This window comes from Leopardus geoffroyi, chromosome D4, assembly GCF_018350155.1.
Source record: "Leopardus geoffroyi isolate Oge1 chromosome D4, O.geoffroyi_Oge1_pat1.0, whole genome shotgun sequence".
NCBI lineage: Eukaryota > Metazoa > Chordata > Mammalia > Carnivora > Felidae > Leopardus > Leopardus geoffroyi.
Genome location: NC_059342.1, coordinates 24,181,706 through 24,202,407, shown reverse-complemented (window position 1 = coordinate 24,202,407; position 20,702 = coordinate 24,181,706). Strand labels below are relative to the sequence as shown.

At 40.5% G+C, this 20,702-nt stretch overlaps 1 protein-coding gene across 4 annotated transcripts in view; it reads left to right on the top strand.

Moving 5' to 3' along the window:
- RASEF (RAS and EF-hand domain containing) overlaps positions 1 to 4,621 on the top strand; it is a 79,041-nt gene extending 74,420 nt beyond the window's left edge. For all 4 annotated transcript variants that reach the window (XM_045468342.1, XM_045468341.1, XM_045468340.1 and 1 more), the window contains one exon: positions 1,357 to 4,621. In XM_045468342.1, the coding sequence (XP_045324298.1) occupies positions 1,357 to 1,462 (106 nt within the window). In that variant the 3' untranslated portion in view covers positions 1,463 to 4,621. The remainder of the gene's footprint in view (positions 1 to 1,356) is intronic.
- The last annotated feature ends 16,081 nt before the right edge of the window (positions 4,622 to 20,702 follow it).

Here is a 20,702-nt window from a genome sequence, read left to right as displayed (position 1 = left end):
CTTCCTTCTTATCCTGAGTCTTTGTTTCCTTACCTGTGGAGAGAGGATAATAGTACTCACCTGTCAACCTGTCAGGTTTGCATGTGTGTTTATGTTGTGTGCATGTGAATGTGCATTAAATAAGAAAAATGTAAAAACGTAAAGCCTAGCATTTATTAGCTGGCCTTCATCAAGAATTAATTTCTCTCTCTTTTTTTCTTCCGCTGAGGCATCTTCTTTCCAATTCACAGTATAGTGGTTTTCAAAAGTGATTAGCACAAATGAGCACCTTTTGGAGTTGTGCTGACCAATTCGGACATTCCAGAAGTGTGGCTAACCCAAATTAAGATGTGCTGTAGGTATTAAGTATATGCTGCATTTTGAAGACAGTATAAAAATTATAAAATACTTCATTACTGTTTTTATTGATAATAAATGCTGAAATGACAATATATTTGCTATACTCATTTAAATCAAATATATTAATAAAATTAAATTTACATGTTTGTTTTTACATTTTTTGATGTGGTCTCTGATAAATTTAAAATTGCATATGTGGATTATATTCTATTTCTACTGAAATATATTGCTGTATTAGGAATACGCCAGTCCTTAGTAGTTTCAGGTGGGACTTCAGGGTCCCTGCATGTTTCACGAGCATCCCAAGGAATACATGTGGAAGGATCTTTCCCTAGGAGACTTTTGCAAGATTTTACAGATCTTTTGTCATTGTTGCCTCTAGCTGTTAATTCCAAGAGAAATTTAGGAAGATTTTTCTTTTTCTGGATTTTAACTTAAACATTCATCACAACATCCATGATCATGTATAATTAAAGTGGTTATAAAGTTATCGTTGTTTTCATGAAGGTCAGCGAGCATGAGTCAGGGATGGAAGCCAGGTTCCAGAGTATTAAGGAGTGAGCTATGCATGCGGGAGAGAATAAAGTATATGAAACCACCAGAGAGAGCAAGAGTGGGCTGTGTGTGTGTGTGTGTGTGTGTGTGTGTGTACCTATGCACATGTGTGTGTGCCTGCCTTGTGCACGTCTGAGTGTGGCCTGGTGCTCAGAGCACAGCTCTGTGTCTCCTCCAGCTGCCTGACCGAAGGGAAATTTCTTAACCTTTTTTTTTTTGCCTTGGTTTCATTATATATCAGATGGGGCACAACAAATTCATATGGTCCTGGTGAGGATTAAGACAGTCAATACCTATAAAGCATTTACCACAAGGTCTGGGTGGCACACAGCAAATGCTTAGCAGTGTTGTTTTTATTTCTACAAAGCCATTTGTGGTTCGGTTTTGTACCTCGATAATTCATTCTCTCTCTCTCTCTTTCTCTCTTCCTATCTCCCTCCCTCCCTTTCCCCCTTCCCCCAGGGAAGTGAAAAAAAGAACCGATGAGGATGACAGCAAATCCATTACCAATCTGAGCGGGACCAGTTCCAAAAAGTCAACCCAGATGAAGAACTGTTGCAGTAGTTAAATCCCATACATCTTTGGCCTCTCAAGTCCCAGAGTGCTAAGTTTCCATGACCTGTTTGCTTCTTGCAGAGTGGTACATCCTACAGACACTGCCTGTGGGAAGTTACAGTGTGGGAGTCTGAATCGTGCTCTAGATCTCTCTGGAGCCCTGGCTTTTTGCTATGTTTCAGTGAATGATTTGGGCCCCCTGGTTAAATATACTTGTCTTGTCGTTGCAGAGTCTCCAAGATAATGTGTAAAAAGTGATAAAAAAAAAAAAAAGTCACCTGCTCAGATCAAAGCTGTAGAAGAAACTGACATAATTATTCATGTGTAGCTGACTTTGTAGATAATCCATGACAAAATTTTATTTCAAATATTCGATAGTAGAATATTAGTAAAAAGGGATTACCATCCTAGCTTTACTACTAACTAGCCTGTGGCCTGAGATCTGTCAGCAACCCACATTAGATCTGTTTCCTCATCTGTGAAACAAGCATCTTGGCCTTGTGGGCCTTGACCTCTCAGATTTTGTGCGCTGTAAGGAGCGGGAAGGAGCCCCTGCTGGCCCACAGTTAATAAGGACTCTGGTTGGTTGTACTTTTTAAATATTGGGGATATTGACTTTTCTCATTTCTGAAACAACAGAACTTGAGAAAAAACATGGTAATGTGTTAGGCTCCAGTGGAGACAGAAAAATCTATTTTTTTATATATATAAAGAAAAAAACATTTTTGTGACAAAGAGTTGGAAAAAAATGGTACTGTAATCTCAGAATACTTGCAAAATCCATGGTTTAGAGTCAATGTTAAAAATTCTAATGAAAACTTAGGAGGCCACATACTACTAAAAATGCAATGCCCAGGAAAGTTGTCACTCTTTACTTAAAAATATATACCAGTAAGTCATGACCATGGGTTGGGGACACACAGGAACTGGGAGTGACTGCTAATGGGTATGTGGTTTCTTTGGGGGATGAGAATTTTCTGGAATTACATTGTGATAATGGTTGTACAACTGTGAATATACAAAATAACACTAAATTATATACTTTAAAATGGCTGAAGTTTATGGTATGTGAATTATACCTCATTAAAAAAAAACACTACCAGTAGAAACAATTTAACATTTTGCCAAATGAAAATGTGCATGCTTGATTCCTACCTTCCCATGGTTTACAAACATAATCTCCAATACAGTGCAAATCCCTCAACTCCCTAGTTGCCAGCATTTGCTTCCTGAAATAATGAACAGCGATAGAAATGCATGGTTTTGGAAACTCAACTCTTCAAAAGAGGAATTGTCCTTAGGAATGGGAAATCCAAGTCCTTTGTTGAATGTGACTAGTGACTCCTGCTCACCAACAGCTTGGTTGGTCTTGCTCTTCTAGAACCTGCAGTGCCTCCCAGATTTCTCCACCAAAATGTCGCTAGCACTGAGAGAGTCGACACCTGACCCTAGAGAGAAGCCTGGTTTTTGGTGTTTGGTTTTCAGTGGTCTTGAACCAATTAAGTTATTTCCAACCAGACGTTTGAACTTACCTTGGTTCATATAGGTTAGGTCCAGGTTCCAAGCAGTCTGCTGAAAAAACTTAAAGAATAGTGGTTATTTATGGTATTATGTGAGCTAATAACGTTCCTTTTTGTTGAATTAAAAGAATCCCATGTAGCAGTTTTCTCCTGTTTATGATTTTTATGATCAAACCTTAAATTCCCTAGCTTCATTTTTTTTTTAAATGAAAACTGACCAGATATGTTACACACACAGGTTATAAATAACCACAGCATCCTTTAGCTTTGAAAAGCTTGCCTTCTCTCTATTGACATCTAGCCCCCCCACTCCCCCCACTGGAAAGTTTGATCTATCCTCAGCAACTCTACCATGCATTTGTGTTGTGTGGTTTTGGTTGCAGAAAAAGAAGTTTATATTTTTGACTGAAAAGAATGCCTTGCTTGTCAAATGGAACAGGGCAGGGAGGTGGTTATTTTGGGACTATGGTGAGATGCAGATTTGGCCACTGCTGTTTGTCTCTGTGGCACCTTTTGGAGCCCAGGTTAGAAAGGATCTTCTGTGTTGACATAGGGGACACATGTTCAGGTGTTTGGTGCAGTTGCACAAAACTGTGTTAATATACATGTTGTGTTGCCTTTATTTATTTTCCCCCAAAGTGTCTCTCTGTGTTTGTACGACAGTCTGTACATAGAGTATACCTTTGGTACAGAAGTATTATCTTCGCTTTTGCCTCTGGATTGTATGGTTAGTACACCCATAGATTCGGAGATTACAAAGGCACCTTTAATAGACAAAGCAATCATCTTTATTTGAACCTAGATAAATATTTTGGCAATAAAATCCAAATTAGAGACTTACAGCTTTGGTTAGCAATCTTGTTTAAAGAAAAGCTACTTGAAAGTTCTTTCAGCTGCATTGGTGGGAAATCATAATTATTACTCACATTTGATTTCATGAAGGTGTTCTCAAAGTTACAGTGTATTTTTGGTAAGAAAAAAAATATTTAATGTTTTTAACTTAGACTTATTGTGACACATTTGCATAGTCCTGTGCAGCTAACTCATCTTGACTCAATTTTTCCTTTGAGAGCTTTTAAAATCACAATTCTATTATGCTCCTTTTTTTATGCATCCTGACACATTGGATAATATTTTAATTTCATCATGGAAAAGAATGTTGGATAAGGAGACATTTTTCACTGTTAACTTTTAGCCTCATGCATTTTCATAATTTATTTTTTCCACTTGCTGCTTTATATGACATATGTGACATTTGATTATTTAATACCAAATGTGATTTGCATAAACCCAAGTCATACAACCCTCTTGCTGAAGATAAAATTGAGGTTAAAAGATAACGATTTATTTTCGTATTTGTACAGTGATCGGCTTCAGAGTGAAGGCTTTTGTGGGCTTTTATTGTATATGTGTGTAAGAAATTTCATATGTATATATTAAGTAGGCCTCTGGGTATTGAATAATTGTTTCATGATTTTGATTTATATGGTTTACATTTTCATAGTATTGGCCATATTTCGTTTATACTGTTTATTTCTCTTCAAACCATTAATAATTATACCATAAAGTGTAATTTTTATAGCAATGCAAATGTCTAAGGAACTACAAATATTTTCTGCATTGTAAATTCAGTAAAGCACGCTTCTGTTGGCCTTTGGGGTGTTTCCTTCAGCTTTCCTGCAGGCATACCTAAATAACTTTAATTCTAGGATGTGCCTACATGAAATCATGCCTCTAAAACACTTGCCTTATCTGGCCTGGACAGCAGCTGGCAAGAGAAACAAATGAACACATGGTTTATTTGGTGCTACGGTACAGCCATGTCACCTTGGCCAGTGGCGCAGCACGTCAACCAGCTTGGGATGTGACAGCCAGGAATTAGGAGGCTTTGCAGGAAAATTTCAGGGCATGTTCTGGCCATCCTCATGACCTCAGGGGTTAGTGCCTTTCTCCGACACTCATTCTGCTCCTTCCGTTCCCCACACTGCCTAGCCAACTCCTGCTTGTCCTTGGGTTTTAGCAGAAACGTCACTTTTTTCAGGAGTCTTCCCTCTCAACCCCCTAAAATAGGATGAGGCTTCCTGCCCTCACTTGTGTAGCATCCGTCGGAACTGATTGGCATCCTTATTGCCCTTATACTTGTTTAACTGGACACATTCCCTGAGCCCTTTGCTGCTGCCTCCCTTCTGCTGCATGCAGTGCTTAAATAGGGGAGCAAATAACTAACTTTAAATAAGGCAGGCTTTGCAAAGGGTTTCTGTAGACATACACAGATGCACGTACACAATAGTCATGGACAGTGTAATCAAGAGGCAGCATATTTTATTTTTTATTTATTTTGAGAAAGAGAGAGCACGAATTGGCTAGAGGGGCAGAGGGAGAGAGGGAGAATATTAAGCAGGCTCCACGCTCAGCATGGAGCCGGATGCAGGGCTCCATCCCACGACCCTGGCATCATGACCTGAGCCGAAATCAAGAGTCATATGCTCATCCTACTGAGCCACCTAGGAGCCCCAAGACAACATATGTTAATGGCCATAGGTCTGAGCTCTGCAGCCAGGTTGCTTGGGGATGAACCCAGCCTCATATACCTACTAGTGGGGTAACTGTGAACAAGGGGCTTAATCTCTGTGGACCCCAGCTGTTTCTTTGATAAAATAGTGATAAAAGTACTATTCTCACGGAAAGTTTATGAAGACTAAACGAGTTAGTGTATTTAAAGGGCTTGGAATACTCCCTGGCACTTTTATCACCCTCACTTTGAAAGTTTTGAGGGGCGCCTTGGTGGCTTAGTCGGAGTGTCGGAGTGTCTGACTCCATTTCGGCTTAGGTCAGGATTTCACAGGTTCATGAGGTGGAGCCCCGTGTCAGGCTCTGCGCACTGTTTGAGATTTTCTGTCTCCTTCTCTCTTTGCCCCTCCCCCATTAGTGTTCTCTCTCCTTTCTCTCGCTCTCTTTCAAAATTAAACCTTAAAAAAATTTACCAGATTACTTGGGGGATAGGGCATTGTAGAGGACTCACTTTGACATAAGTTCATTGATTACTTCCCATATATGTTCTTGGTATTTCAATGGACATGAAGTTGGGTATCACAGGGGATAGGCTATTGTGTAGATGAATTAAAAGATGGGGAAATCATGGAGAGAAAAACGAAGGTCTGAAAATTAAAATGGAAAATTGTGAATGAAGTCCTTACAGGTGTGGAACCTCCATTTATTAAAGTCTAATTGTATCAAATAGTTAAAGGGATGGAGAAAACACCAGAGCTGTGATTGAGAGTGTGAATCTAAAAGACAGTAGACAATGGTGGTGGTTAATGATGTTCTCAAACTAATTAGAGAGTAACCTTTATGTTTATACCATGACAGGTAGCCTGTTGAGAAGGATCTCTGGTGGATATATGCAAATGTCCACAAGATGGGAATTAATCCTTAGGAAAGCATATTGTTTTACAAGCTTTAAAGTAAAAATAACATCTTTCCTTTCCAGATCTAGATGTTACGCTTCGTTTTCATAGCTGAAAATGGAAAACAGGCAAAAATGCTTCAACTTAAAATTGCAGGGTAAGGCAAATTTTCAAATGAAAAATCCTAGAAATAGTTACCCAGTTTCCTTTATTTTTTTCTGCATCTGCATATCAGGTTTATTTGTGAATTTATATTTCTTAAATTTCTGTAGAATGGGGATTTAGGTGCAAGGTCCTTTAACTTGTGGCCTTTCAGGCTGGCAGTTCACAAACCACATTTCATAGCATTTGACATACACTTTAGTAGAGTTTCTCACTGTCCTTAGGATTTTGGCTTTCTGGAAATTTTTCCATGCAGGTTTTCTGGCACATCTTCCCATTGCTGTGCAGCAAGGCAGAACTCAAGAGCTGGACAAAGATCCCTTCAGGGCATATCTTATGAATAATTCCAGTGTAGGTTTAGGAGTTTTGTGGGGTTTTCTGTTTTTGTTTTTTTGTTTTGTTTTTTTTGTTTTGTTTTTTTTTTGTTTTTTACAGAGCCTGTGTGAATGGAGGAGGGGCAGAGAGAGACGGAGAGAGAGAATCCCAAACAGGCTCATGCTCAGCATGGAGCCTGATGCAAGGCTTGATCTTATGACCACAAGATCATGACCTGAGTGTGTATCAAGAATTGGACACTTAACCATCTGAGCCACTCAGGTGCCTCAGGAGTTTTTTAATTCACCACACCTGTCTTCTTTTCTTGATCAGTCATTCCAGAAACAGATGTTTTTACCTCTTAGATAAAATCTAAAAACTTTACATGATCTCTGCGGCTCTCTGTGATCTGACTCCTACCTGTACATTTGCTACGATTCTAGACCCTGGAGATACAGGGTGAATAAAATAGACTCCCAAGCAGATTACATTCTGGTGGGGCTTGATGAAACATGTGCAGACAAATAAAGAAGATCCACGTTCTGCTTCTTCCTCACCTCTCTCTACTCCAAAGTCTACCTTTGGGCACAGAAACATCTGTTCTCAGATATGCCAGCCCTCTCACCCCCACCCTTTACTCAGGCTCTGCTTTCTGCCTGGAGAACCATGTGCTCGTGTCCATTTGCCCTATCTAGTTCCTGTCCGCACTGCTCGTCTCAGTTCCTCCTGGCAGCTATGCCTGACACTCAGGTCTGAGCCAGAGCCTCCTCTCCGTGATGTCTCCCTGCAGTGCCCATCGCAGCCCTTCGTCAGTGGTTGCCATGATCAGCTGACTTGTGCACCTGGCACGCTGGATGATGTCTACCTCCTGCAGCCCTTTAAACGTGACTGAGTGGAAGTAAGCTTCCTCCACCCTGAATGTACACTTCAGCAGGTTCATGGCTCTTCTGGATCAGTGTCTCAATCAACTTTCTTATGCCATGGACTCCTTTGAAGCCCAGGAACTCCTAGGAATAATGTTTTTAAATGAATAAAACAAAATACAGAGGATTGTAAAGGAAACCAATGCTATTGAAAGACTATTCCCAAGATACTTAAACAATGTGATAATATGGTATTTATGCTGTTTTATTGGCACAAGATCTAGTGCAAGATCTGGTGATGGATCCAAGAGTCCCCATACTTGTGATGTAGTCATGAAAGTAAACTGTGTGTTGAGACATCTGCATTAATCTAGAGTAAATTATGAATATCTGATTTCGTGGACAGGGTGGTCACAGGTACCAATAATACTACTGCATTTCATTGCCAGCATTTTATATGAACTGACATGCTAAATTTCAGTTAGAGTTTAGTGAAAACGTGTAATTTTTGTCCCATTCAAGTTAGATGGGTTTCTATCTGTGGAGGCAATGGATCCATTGCTCCAAGTAGGAAGCTCAGGCCCTTGATGAGAAGGTATATCCAGATGAGTATTCCCTTAACATAATCAGAACTCTAAGTTCGCCTTAGTGGTGTTAGTTTTCTCTCTGTTCCAGCTCAGGCTTGCTTCAGCCTGAAGCCTGACATGGGAAGGGGCTCCGTCGCCCTTGTCTGTTCCGCATCCCTGATGTACTACTTACTACAGAATCACTCCCCGTAAGGTCCAGGGAAGGGAAGCATGGTGCTTACAACATGGATACTGCTTCACATGTTAGCAAGATAGATCTCATGAAAGAAAAAGAAGGCACGTGGCCTGCCGTTCTTGACCATCCAGTGTGCTGACATTGAAGGATAAAATATGCCCCTTGCAGAAGTGTGTTGGAGCCCACCTTCTGCCTCATAACTGCAGCTGTGAAACTAGCCTGCTTTCATGATTCCTCTTTTGGCCATGAATGCTGGCTAAGGAAGTAAGGAAGTCCTAACGCCCTCAAAATAAAAGCAAAAATAAAGCAAATTGACAGCAAAACCTCCACAAGTTGGCACATGGTACATAAGACTGAGGATAAGACTCGGTTAGGAATCAGAAATACTGAATGTTTTCAGGGGTGAGAGAGCATATAAATTATCTCCTCTAAAATCCCGTTAAAACTAGAGTCCTATAGATTTTCTTTTAAAGATAGTTAGACCCACAAGGACAGAAGACAGTTACAACAAAATTGTGAAGCTGCAAAGTAGATGGAAAATTGGGAACTGAATGAACAACCTAAGGAAGCTGAATCCTTTTTTTTTTTAATGTTTATTTATTTTTGATAGGGATAGAGAGTGAGCAGGGGAGGGCAGAGAGAGAGGGAGACAGAGAATCCCAAGCAGGCTCCACACTGTCAGCTCAGAGCCTGATGCAGGGCTAGAACCCACAAACCATGAAATCATGACCTGAGCTGAAATCAAGAGTTGGACGCTTAACCGACTGAGCCACCTGGGCACCCTAGGAAGTTGAATCCCAAACCAGTAGTGGGAGAAAGCTGAGAATAATCTAGATTTACACTGTGAATTTCCCAAAAAGCTGAGGAACTAGGGAAGCAGATACCTCTGTAACTGGTGTTTCGATGAAAGGTGGGATGAAAGTTTGAGAAGCAGTTCTATCCTAAAGTATTGTTCTTCAGTGCTATGCCACTACTACCCAGACCAACATCTGGAGATGTATTTTCTGGAATAAAACAGAGGGCTGCTAAATTGGGGGATGGGTGCCAGGCATAGTTGAGTGTTGGTACTATTCAAAAACAACAACAACAACAACAACAACAACAACAAATGGGGGAATTAAGTGACAATATACATTCTGGGTGCTTGGTGCTAAAAGCCAATATTCCTCATTCAGCTTACAGGACACTGACACCTTTATCTTTCTGAGATTCAAAGACGTTTCCCTGGAGTATGACCAGCCAAGAGGGAAGACCTTAAGACACTAACATCAGACACCTTCCCAACAAATATAACCTCCATACCATCATCCTACAGTAAAGTTCAAAGTTGGCAAGTCACGCCCCACACTTTCCATCAGGATTTTAGCTCCTCTGAATAATCCAAGGATCACTGGATATTTGTGGAAAGTCTCTAGCATGGAAGATGGAGACCAACTAAAACAAAAATATCAAGTTGGGGGAGATAGAGCTCATGCAGAGAAAAGAAAAAAAATTATCATGAATATATTTAGAGAGATAGACAATTGCAGCCATGAAACAAGAACAAGTTACTGTCAATAAGGAGCATTTAAAGAGCAAAAGTAAGCTCTTAGAAATTAAAAACATGGGAGAAGTATAAAAAAAGTAAACAACATACAGTTTGGAAGACAAATTCGAGGAGTCTTTCAGGAGCACATAAAGAGAAATCAGAAGGAGGTCCAACATCCAAAAATAGCTATTCCACAAGGAGACATCAGAGAAAACAGGACTACATAGCCAAATAAATCAAGACAAATTTCTAGAACTGAAAGGCATGAGTTGCTAGATTGAAAAAGCTTATCTAAAACCCAGAAGCTTGGGTGGTTCAGTCAGTTAAGCACCCAGCTTCAGCTCAGGTCATGGGTTTGAGCCTGGCATTGGGCTCTCTGCTGTCAGCACAGAGCCTGCTTCTGATCCTCTGTCCCCCTCTCTCTTTGCACCCCCCACCCCCCGCTCATACTCTCTCTCTCAAAAATAAATAAACATTAACAAGTTCAGAAGAATGAATGGAAATAAAGCATATTGTCATTTGGGCCCATTGCCCAGTGAAAAAATTCTCCAAGTTTGCAGAGAGGAAAAAAGAAATTAAGAAACAGGAATTAGAATGGCTATGCATCTTTCAACAGAAATACCAGAAGCAAAATGACAATGAAGCAATGTCTTTAAATTTCCAAAGGAAAATTATTTTCAACTTGTAATTCTATACCTAACTAAACCATTGATAAAATGTCAATAATAATGACATTTCAAGACAGGGTCTCAAAACCTTATCTCTCATACACTATATACCCTTTCTAAAGAAGCTTGAGGAGGACTTGCTACAACAAAGGAAGAGTAAGTGACATGGAATACAGAAAGTAAGACATTCAGCACAGGAATGTCCAATCCCAGGGCAACAGACAGTGAAGGAAGAGCCCAGGCCGAGAGACTTTACCTGTTGCAGAGGATACTGGTCCATATTAGAACAGTGTGACTTAAGAGAGCTGTCACCACAAAGTGCCACTCACCACAAAGTACATCATCTTTTTATCTGAGGACAGAATGGCAGGGTAAGCCTGGCCCTGATCCACATCTATGCTCTCCTGTCCTTGCCCTGTGCTGGTAAAGTTTCTGCTTGCTCCTTCATGCCCTGCTGCTTGGATTAGCTGCTCATTCTGCCCCATAGGAGTATTCTGTTTTTACCTTTCCGCGGAGGTGGTGGGAGGCCATGGGAAACTAGAAAACAAAAGGGAGGGGGGAGAGGGGGAGAGAGAGAGGAAGAAAGCTGCACACTCTCCCTGCCTATATTGCTGCAGACATCCAGTACCCAGCTCACATTAGATCCTCCCAGATTGCCAATTTTGGGTAAATACTGTTTCCAGAGACTAATGTGCCAGATTTTCAAATGATATACCCAGAAGCAGGGAAGAGAAGGTACGAAGGAAGGAGGGACAAAAAGAGGAAAGTGGAACACTTTACATGGAACAGAATTTGCAAACATTCTCTAATTTACTTGAGATTAAATTATTTATGTTTTTTATAACTACAGATGAATGGGTCTTCATGACAGTGTCTTAAATTTCTTGATTAAATGCTGTGCTGGATAATTCAGATGATCAGAACCAGTGGTAGACTTTTGCCATTTTCTTTCCTACCCGCCATCTGAACACCCTTCTTTATCCTACACCATGTGAATGTTAGTGAGAAGCAAAACTTTGTGGATCCTGAGAGAAGCTGAAAGGAACAAATATTCCCTCCCACCATCCCCTAAAACCTAGGTATATAATATAGACTTACCTTATCCCTGCCTTCCGACCCATCACTGTGCTATAAAGGAATGACACAGACCTGAAGGCAGTTAAGAAACCACAGTGATGGACCCCAGACCCTTTGGGACATGGCTGTACTTCCCAGGGCCTAGCTTCCCTTGGTTTCTGCTTATTATCTATAACCCACACTGGGTTCTTGTGCCTTCTTAATTCTGTGTTTCCCATAGCCTTTGGATAACATCATTTTGTGCTAAGGTTCAAAAATAAAAAAAGAATGTAAAATGCAATCCATAGATCTTTCTAGTTTGCTTACATATGACATCTCTTAATTTTGATCTCAAACTCCAACATAATTAGTTTGTTATATGTATTATGTCTGGTTTTCTCTACTTGACCTGACAAATTACCATTAACTTTATGACTTAAAATAATACTAACTTATTTTATAGTTCTGGAAGCCAGAATTACAAAACTGGGTTTTATGGGCAAAAATCAAGGTGTGCACAGAATGTCATTCCCTCAAGAGGCTGTAGGGGAGGATCCACTCCTTGTCTTTTCCAGGTCCTACAGGCTGCTTGCATTCCGTGGCTAATGGAATGACATCATTCCCCCATCCCCTCCAGCAATGACATCATTTTAGCTTTTTCTTTTCTCTGGTTCTGACTGTCCTCCCCTGCTCTTTCCCTTATAAGAACCCTGTGATTACACTGAGATGACTTGAATAATCCAGAATACTCTCTCCATCTCAAGATCGCTAATCACATCTACAAAGACCCTTTTGTCAATAAGGTGACATATTTACAGGTTCTGTGAATTAGTGCTTTGATCGGCTATTATTCTGTCTATTGCAACATCCACAATAATTTTGTCCTATTATCTTTTTCTTTTCACAGTCTGCAAGTTATTACATGACGTAAATTTTTAAAAAGAATGCTTTACTCTTGAATAGTTTGCCCTTTAACCTTTTAATTTTGAAAACCTAAATAAGTACACAACCCCAAATTTTCACTTTTTAAAAAACATGATGTGTGTTGGCAATTTAAAAAAAGATTCCTAACTGCTCTTTGAAAACAGAAAATGAGCATTTATCACTTTGAACATTAAGTTTGTCTAAATGGCCACAACTTGACATAGAGTTGGCTAATTAAACATTGATACAGCATCTGTTAGGGGGAGTACTCTCTGGAAGCCTTGGCAGAAGAAAAACAAAACAAAGGTACATTCCCTCTTCCTGAAGAACATATCATTTAGTTGACAAGATCACAAAAGAGGCCATTTCATCACCAACTAGAGAAAAGGGAACCATTGAAAAATCCCAGCTGTGTAGAAAGGCAGAATGTGCATTCCTGTGGGTTTCTCCATCAGCCACTGGATTGATGTGTACTGTGTCCCTGTTACCATTTGAGAGGCTGTTCAAATGGGTGTAAACAGATATGGCCCTTTGAGGAGTTTATAACTCCTGAGATTGTAGACTTGATGGAATTTCAGTGGGAGCAGTGAACAAGTACACAGATGAATTACTAAAAACATACATCATAGCATGTATAACTGACCTTGTACAGATGGCCTATCCTAAAGAGTGCTAGATATCTACCTGAGGGTACCAATGGAGCATCAACCAGACACGTGGTCAGCTCAGATTTGGGCAAGTTACAGAGAGAATGTATATTCCTTATTGTCAATAGGAAAACTCATATTTTCTAAGTGTTTACTGTGTCCTACAAGCTTTCTCATGTTTTCTCATGTTATCCTTGCAGTAATTCCTATTTTAACAGATGAGGAAACAGGTTCAGGGCCTAAGTGGCAGAGCTGGGATTCCAGCCCAGGTCTGTTTGAGTCCAGTATGGCTCCCTATCTCAGATAGTGTAAGTCTTAAAGGTTACCCAAGTTTATTGAGTCTAAAAAATCTTGGAGAAAAAAAATATCTCACAAGAAAGAAAGAGAGAGAGAAAGAAAGAAAGAAAGAAAGAAAGAAAGAAAGAAAGAAAGAAAGAAAGAAAAAGAGAAAGAGAAAGAACAGGAAACATCTTTTCTTTCTATTGTCTTGACTCACTGAGTTGAAGTGCCCAGAAGGACTAGATAACATTGTACGGTGGCTAATGTTCTAATTCAAATCCAAGAAGCCAATTGAATGGCTTTTTCCCTGTGGCAGGCCAGGACTCTTAGGGTTCTTATTTTAGAATGGGGATGGTTTGTAATGGGTTTTTCTCCCTCAGTCTCAAGCATTGGAAGCTTTCAAGTTCTCCTAAGAACTGTTTCTTGATTTCCCAACTGGATACTGAGCAAAATAAACACTGTCCTTCTGTGGACCTAATCCAGTGAGTGGACATCCAGGATAGAATTAATGTCAGTGCTGAGCGGATGTGTAAAGAATATCCATTCTATGCACTTTTGTAACCAAACCACTGTGAGTTCCCTCCTTGGTGAGTCAGAAACTGCACCAAGTTGAGCTGCACACAAAGAAAACTTTATTTGCAGCAAGTAAGGAGATTACGGGGAAAGGGGAATGACTTCCAAAGCCATGATTCCCCAAGCAAGGGTGGATGGTTTCCTTTTATTTAGAGTTATGATGAATATTTAGATAGAGAAGCCTTGTCCTTGTATGTACAGGCAGGCATAGGTGGTGCATGTGCCTTAGGGAAACAAAGCCTGTACACACATTGTATGTTATGTAAATGAGACTTGTGCTCCTCTTGGGTGGATTTCAGTATTATAATGACTTATAGGTAGTTGTAGGGTCCTTCTAGAGGTCACTCCATGGTCCACCTGCGCAGGTCTGGGCCGGCTGGAGGTCTTTCTTGTCAGGGCAGTTGCTATGGCAAGCAATGGTTTCATTTTCCACTTGCCTTAGTTAAGAGATAAGCTGGAAAGAAGAGCTTAAGGAAAAATGTGGGAAGAAGGTCAGTGAATACAAGCAGGTAAGCAGTAAAGGTTGGGTCTTGGGGTCTAGCTGGTGACACTTTGTTTTTAATTGGTGAGGTAACTGGTGTTCAGGGACAGCCTGTGATTATCTGTGTGGTTTCAGAGCTGGACCCAGAGCCCAGGTCTCCCGTCTTCAGGCCAACAGCTCAAGATGCCACACTTGTTCCTGCTTTTTAGGAATGGAACCTGAGAATTCCTTCCTTCCTTCCTTCCTTCCTTCCTTCCTTCCTTCCTTCCTTCCTCCCTCCCTCCCTCCCTCCCTCCCTCCCTCCCTCTTCCTTCCTTCCTTCCTCCCTCCCTCCCTCCCTCCCTCCCTCCCTCTTCCTTCCTTCCTTCCTTCCTCCCTCCCTCCCTCCCTCCCTCCCTCCCTCCCTCTTCCTTCCTTCCTTCCTCCCTCCCTCCCTCTTCCTTCCTTCCTTCCTTCCTCCCTCCCTCCCTCCCTCCCTCCCTCCCTCCCTCCCTCTTCCTTCCTTCCTTCCTTCCTTCCTTCCTTCCTTCCTTCCTTCCTTCCTTCCTTCCTCTGTTGCATACAGAGGTGAGGTCACGAGGGGTGGGAGAGAATGACAACTAGAGGCATGTGGTCTGGTCACTGGTGACACCCTTGTTGGCATAGAAGTAAAAAATTATTTTCCTCAAAAGCAAACAAGTAAACAGGATCCTAACCTACTATACTCTGGGTATTTAATGCAAAGTACTTACCATCAGATAATTAAAAAAATAAGCCTTGAATAGGCAAAGACTTAGGAAATAAACCCCTTGTATTAGGGGGAAAGAACTTCATGTGAACTTCACGTCAGTTATATGAAAGAATACAAATCGCAGAGTAACTCACCAGAACATCAATTCAGAAAACCTACTTGAGATGGCTTTTTTCTCCTGATATGATACTTCAAGTTTTATGAAAAATACAGTTTTTTCCTTCCCTCCTTCCTTCCTTTTTAATTTCCTTCCTTCTTCCTGTGAAGTATGCACTTAGTTAATTGCTTATTTTTTCCCATTAAGTCACCACTGTGGGTTGAGTTGTATCTCCCTAATGTATATGTTGAAATCATAAACATTGACATCAGTGAATGTGACCTTACTTGGAAATAGGTCTTTGCAGATGTTCTCAGATTAAGATGAGGTCATACTTGGCTAGGATGGTCCTTAATCCATTGTGACTGGTGTCCTTATAAGAAGAGAAGACAGACACGCAGGAAGAACTTCATGTAATGATGGAGTCTGAGATTAGAGAGATGTGTCTACAAGCCAGGGAACTCTAAGGATTGCCAGCAGCATCAGAAGCTAAGAGAAAGGTCTAGGACAAATTCCCCTCTTAAGCCTTTAGAGGCAACATGCCCCTACAATTCCTTGATTTGTAGGACTCCAGAATTGTGAAAGAATAAATCCATGTTGTTTAAAGTCACCTACTTCATGGTAATTTGTTACAGTTGCCCCAGGAAAATAATGTAGTCACCAAACATTTCAGAATTCCTGCTGTAGCCAGGAGCATTGAGTAGGGGATGAGGTGGGGAGGAGAGAACCTAACAGGAGAATATGATACAATTTTTTACCCTCTAGGAACTCACAGTCTAGCAGTTATGTTAGAAACCTTAGTGATTTCCCCCATCCCACCCACAGGCATATCCACTTTTAATGACAGTCAAGGATAGGTGACATCTATGGTGACATCTCTGTGTTATACTTTCAATGAAGGAGATTGATCATAGGCAAAACTGTGAGGAGAGGAAATGTGAATAAGTCTTTAGAGCCAGGCAATAATTTAGGTTGGCTTCAGAGAACTGAAAACCAAAAATTTTAAATTGTTAAAAGAACAATGGTAATATTTAGGGTTCTGTTTTGGATTATTTAGGATCCTTAGCAAAGACGGATAGAGCTGAATAAATAAAACAGAAGAAGATGGGAAAGTTCTGACTGAAATGCTTCTAGCCAGGATTCGCGGGGAAAATATGGTACAGAGACCATTAGCTCTCAAAGACCTACATATACATATCCTTTCACCCAGAAGTTTCCCTTTTATAGATATATTCACACACATCTAAAATACATACCATCACAACATGATCTGATATAGCAAAGTTTGGAGTGGGAATTAAATATCATTTAAACATGGGTTAAATAAATTATGGTGTTTCTGTACAATGGAATATTATGTAGCCATCAAGAAGAATGACCCAGCTGTATATATATATTGATATGGAACCATTTCTAAAACATATTGTTAAGTGAAAAAGAAAGATACAGACTGATACATATAATATGATATGGCTTGTGACATAAAGGTTGTAAAGGTTGTAGATCTGTATATGGTTATGTATCTATCAGGTCCAGGCTACCTCTGAGAGTATCCAGAAGATAATCAGGGGAAGAAAACTGGGGAAGTAGGAGACAAGGATGAGAATGAGGTTACCACTCAGTATACCCTTTGGAACACTTTGAGGTTTGCTTCATGTACATGTATTACCCATTAAAAAAAAATCACAAAGCAGAAGAAAACCCAGCCAAGCAAAATGCTTGTGGTCTTGATGCTGGCAAAAATGGCCCTTCTGCCCATCTATTTCAATCTGCTTGGCTCACCTTCTCTGGCTTGCTGGCCTTTTGGATCCTCACCTTGGCTCTCTCTTGACTCCCAATAGTCACCACCAGCCTCCTTTGTTCTGACAACCCACTTTAGACAGGCTCCTCTGGCTTCCATCTCTGGCTCTTCTCTTGGGCATGATGCCATGGATGCTCTCCTGCTCTCTGCAGCTCAATGTGCTGGAGCCCGCCAACTCCTGGCCAGGCTAGCCAGGTCACTAGACAGCATGCACCTGGCTGCAGACACTGCCTAGGTACAAAAAGAGAATGGTCTACATGGGTGTCCATTGTATATAGGAAGTAATGGGGCTGCCTCTAATGGCATTCCACCTTTAGTTGGCCCAGAATATTTTGGTTCCTTCATTAACTTGTTTCTCCATTGGCTGATTTGTGTGTTCTTTTGTTCATTCAGTACTTCTGAACCAGGTAGATAATATGAGGGGTGTGCCAGGAGATTTCATAGCCCTCTACTTTCCTTTTCCCCAACCCCATGGATAATTTAGATTTTATTATGTCCTGATAGCATGAGATTTAATAATTAAACCAACTGAACATGTTGTACGCAGAGTGGCAGCTTCTGGGAATCACAATCAAATGACCTCTCTTTCACCCTCACCAGAAAGGATCTAAAAGGTACAACAAAGAGGCATTTAGTTTAATGACATTTGCAGATGAGCCTTATTTCCCTTGGCTGATTTTTTTTATTTATTTCTTTTTTTTTTTTTTAACCAGTAAAATTCTTATTATTGAGTCTTTTTAGTGTTCCAATTCTCCCAGAGGGCATCTTAGGGAGAACAATGAATGCCTGCAGGCAATTGACCATTTTCCATCTTCAGCCACCAGGGATCTTGAGTGAGGTTAGAAATGCTGCCAGGAACTCCATCAATATTGAAAATGCCTCTGGCTTGATTAAGCTTCGGAAATACCTCCATTGATTCTATTCAAATATTTATTGAACATCTACCTCAGACAGGGTATACTGATTGACTTCAGAAAAGTCACCTTAGCCCAAGGCCTGGGAAGGGGAAGGCTTGCATGAACACTGGGCAGGAAAGGGAAATTCTTTGTGGGGTGACTGAAGAATGGGCTGGCTCAGCTCCAACCAGAGAAGGATCCAGGAGAAAAAGTCATTAGGTTCTAGAATACTGATAGGGCTTATAGCTCCTGTGATCAGCGAGGCGTTCTGACCTGAATGGTCATCCAAGCAGTAAAGGACATCTACAGAGTGGCAGCAGGAATGGTCCTCAGGAGGAACCATCTTGAACAACCCCACAGCAAAAAAGCAGGTTTCTTGAGTTGCCTGTCCACTAGAAAGTGTTCTTTAATGAGATAGTTTAATAGCATGGTATTTAAGAGTACAGCATCTGAAGGCAGACTAATTACCTGGGTTTGGATTCAGGCTCTCCCTGTAAGTTTGCTTAACCTCTCTAGACATCACTGTCTTCATCTATAAAATGGGGATATGATAGTACCCAGCACATTAGGGTTGTCTGAGGACTAACTGAGTAAATTACTAAGATAGTAAAGGAATCCTAGCAAGTATTCAAAAATGGAAAGAGTTATTTTAATTGTAGCCTTCTGAAAATGACCATGTCTTCCAACGAGTAGAATTACTAATTTGCCTAGTTTTGAATTTTGTTTTTGTAAGGGTAATAAGATTTTTGTGCTGCAAAATACATTTTCCCCCTTTTTGTCACTTGTCTTTGTTGGGCTTTTCACATCCTTTTTTTTTTTAAATCTCAAATGATGCAAATGAAGGTAGCATGTGGTCTGTAGTCCCCAGAGTGTGTTACTGAATGTACATATGCTCCTTAAATTTGAAGAGGAGCCCATCGTCATTGGCTTAAAATGTCCCCAAGAGGTTGCAGCTGAAAATCCCTGAGCTCTTGAATGATTGGTCTCAGATTCCTGCTCCTCTTGTATTGAAAGTATCATTAATAATTTGACTAAATCATTTTCTTTCCCAAAGCCTGCCTGAATTATCTTTTCCTTGACCCCATGTGTTCATTGTGGTCACCATTTGAAAATAACTTCCTCATGAAACAAGGGTCCTTCATGTTTATTCAGAATGGTTTGCATTGTGTACAAGTTGGCATTGCCTGAGGAGAAGTTACAACACCTTGCCATCCATAACAAAAGAATTTTGAATTTGCCCTTGAAATAGTGACAATTAAGAATATGCTCATCAAACCCTCTCATTTGTAGAACTTAAACTCTCACCAAACCATCACTGGCCTCATCCTTCTTTCTCTCCTCACAATATACTTCCTGGCTTCCGAGTAAAGCCTAAATAACTTTTGAATACATTTCATTTTTGCGATTGAATTGTAGTTCTGACCATATGGACGTATTCAGACTTTTGTAACAATCCACTGCTAAATGACTTTCTGTTAATTCAGTTCAAGTTACAGGTCAAATCTAACGATTGTGATGAAAATAACTTCAGAGAAAAGCATTTTCCAAGTGCCAGTTGCAACTATAACTTAAAGGGCCTCCCTCTTTAAGGCCAATAATTTTTCACTGAAAACACCCATGGTCATGCTTTTTGCATAATATATTTTGTTTCAGTGAATTGAGGGAATCATTTCAGTTCTTTGAGCCAGCCAGGTGCAGTGTTGAAAGGCCCCCCTTTAAAAGCAATGCATCAGTTCTTGAACGGTACCTCTAGGTGGCACTGCAGCCCAAGACAACGTGCCTGGTCGTTTGCTTTCTCCCCTCCCCCTCATTCCTGGTTGCCAGCACAGGTTGGATTGGCATGCAGGGAAAATAATCATTAAAAATAAATGCAATCAAAAGAAGTAGGTTATTACAGTGGCACATTGGAACTGCTTTGGTTAGAGGTCTGTTGACCTCCCGTTAGAAATGTCGTTTGGGAGGAGTTTGCCACTTGGCTGTGAAAATTGGCTAGAGGTGAAAAGTGACATTCTCTAGGTCTCAACCTTGTAGCCTATTTAATCCTAAGAAGTTTGATTTCAGATGGTCGAGTGGCTTTGAAGTAGCACACAAAGACACACAGATGGATTTGTTTTCCTTAAGGCAATTCATAACTGTTTTTGTAACCTTGAAATGCACTATGACCCAATGACATATTGCAGTTTTGTTGGCCAAAATGAGGGTGCATGTCCTTAGTAGGATCTCAAGATTAAATTCTGAAAAATACTGACGTGTGAACAGGGAAAATATTAGAAAGTGCAGCTTAGTAAAACATTTGGGTAGGTTTGGCTACATCTCCACCCCCCACTTTGTCTGAGGCCAATCCCTTCCCTCACACCTTCTTCTGACACCATGGTTTCTTTCATGTTAAAATGAAGAGTCACTCTTGATGAACATTATCATCAGAATGTGTGCGTCAGGATGTTTTGGGGTTATAGTATGGTAACAAGCAATCCCCAAGTCTGAGTGATTTACCACCAGCCGAATGTGTTCCCCACTCATACAACTTGTCCAATTTGATTGGCA